Source organism: Eurypyga helias, unplaced genomic scaffold (genome assembly GCF_000690775.1).
Source record: "Eurypyga helias isolate BGI_N326 unplaced genomic scaffold, ASM69077v1 scaffold20212, whole genome shotgun sequence".
NCBI classification, from domain to species: Eukaryota; Metazoa; Chordata; class Aves; order Eurypygiformes; family Eurypygidae; genus Eurypyga; species Eurypyga helias.
Genome location: NW_010235534.1, coordinates 21,902 through 23,705, shown reverse-complemented (window position 1 = coordinate 23,705; position 1,804 = coordinate 21,902). Strand labels below are relative to the sequence as shown.

At 63.5% G+C, this 1,804-nt stretch overlaps 1 protein-coding gene across 1 annotated transcript in view; it reads right to left on the bottom strand.

The window, feature by feature from the left end:
• The window catches only part of LOC104506002 (ankyrin repeat and fibronectin type-III domain-containing protein 1-like), a gene marked incomplete at both ends in the record, with an annotated part of 15,888 nt that overhangs the window by 4,443 nt on the left and 9,641 nt on the right, over positions 1-1,804 (bottom strand). The window contains 3 exons of the mRNA XM_010146795.1: positions 210-342; positions 862-955; positions 1,199-1,312. Of these exons, the coding sequence (XP_010145097.1) occupies positions 210-342; positions 862-955; positions 1,199-1,312 (341 nt within the window). The remainder of the gene's footprint in view (positions 1-209; positions 343-861; positions 956-1,198; positions 1,313-1,804) is intronic.

The following is a 1,804-nucleotide window of genomic DNA, read 5'->3' as shown; positions in this document are numbered from 1 at the left end:
GAGTCGGGCCTAGCTGGACCTGGCGAGAGCCCCACAGTGCCCCACACACGACGGGCCCCACTGCCCGTGTGGGCAGCACTGGGGAAGGCGCAATGAAGGCGCTCTGCAGACCGTCACACCAATGTGGTAGCACCATCTCAGCAGCATCAGGGTGGCGGCCAGGCAGAGAGATGTGTCAGCGCACAGCGCAGTGTCCCTGGGCCACCCACCTTGGTGAACCAAAGGAAATCCTGCATGAGCAGGCAGGAGTAGGTGTCATCGATCTCCACCACAGGGATCTGGTCTTCATGGGTCACCAGGATGTTGTCGTCCTTGTAGAAGATCGCTGTCAGGTAAAGGCCCCTGCGTGGGAGGGACAACAGACTTCAGCGTCCCCCCCAGCTGCCAGCTCCACTTCCCAAAGGGTCTCTCCCCCAAGGGCAGAGGAGACGCCCTGCCCCAGGTCTCAGCTGCTCTCCCACAGCCCGTGGCAGGAGAGGCACGCAGCCCGTACAGGAGCAGGAACAGGTGAGCCTGGCCGATGCCAGGGCAGGGTGGTGGGGCCATGTGCCTGAAGGCCAAGGCGGCCGGTGGGAGAGTGCTGGGGTCTAGAGGAGGGTGGGGAGTCGGGTGATGCTCAGAGATGGTGCAGGGATCTGGGTACGGGCACAGCTTGGCCAGCCAAAGGGAGATCCATTTGGTTTCTGGGCAATGGGGTCACCTCCACTGACACCACCAGCTCATGCCAGGCAAGAACTCTACCTCTGAGCACCCCCCGCCCCCCCGCTTGCACCAGCAGCTCCTGGCTGCACCCAGGGTGGGCAGCCCTATGTCCCTGCTGGGAGAGGGGCTCTCCGCCACCCCCGCGCACCAGCCTCTCACCGCTTCAGCGTCTTGAGAAACTTGCTGCCGGGGTGGAAGAGGTGCTTGAGGCTCTTGGAGACCGAGTGCTTCCTGCTCTCTGGTTCTTGCAGGCCTCTGGGGAGCAGAGAGCAGAGGCTGCTGCAGCAGATGAAAAACTGCACTGGCAGCCGACAGCACGGTGTGCCAACCCGGTGGGAAGGCTCTGCCAAGGTCTCCACTGCCTGAGCTGTCTCCCTGCTGTGCTCATCCAAGGGATAGGCCACCCCAGCTCCCTGGACCACAGCAAAGCCCTCGACAACCCTGGGGGTCCTGGCTGAACCCCCCACCCCAGCCTCCCCGCAGCGTTGTGCCGTGCACTCACCGTGGCAAACACAATGCTGGTGGACGGTCTTCACCTGGCCCAGCAGATGGTCCAGAGCTTCAGCTTGTCCCCTTCGCCGTGGGGCCCGGCCGTCATACTCCCGCCAGTCTGTGGGGGACAGACTTTCATGACCCCCGGCACCCCTTGGCCTGAGGGAAAAAGGGGTTCCTGCCCCCTCCTCCTCATGGCCACATCACCTCCTGGCACCCCACTTGGGTGTCCCACAGGCACACCATGGCCCGGCAGCAGTCATGGATGTGGCCACATTTGGGTGGTCTGGGCTTTGGGAGACCCCCAGCTTTGTGCCACTCCTCCCAGGAGCACTCCAGCTCTGCACAGCACCCCATGGCCACCCAGCAGCACGGCAGGGACAGGACAGAGGGAAAAAACAACATCCCATCTGTTGCTGCTGCACTTCACTGGCCCTAAAAAATAAAATTCTTTCCAGTGTCTTCCTCCAGGTCTTCCCTGGAGCTGCCGCTTTCTCCAGGCGAGTGCCGGGAGCTGGGCTCACCTCGGCAAACACATAAATAAGCTCTCCTGCCAGCTCCACCCGTCGCGGGCAAGCAGCCGGACCGGGCGCAGGGCGGGGGGCCCCGC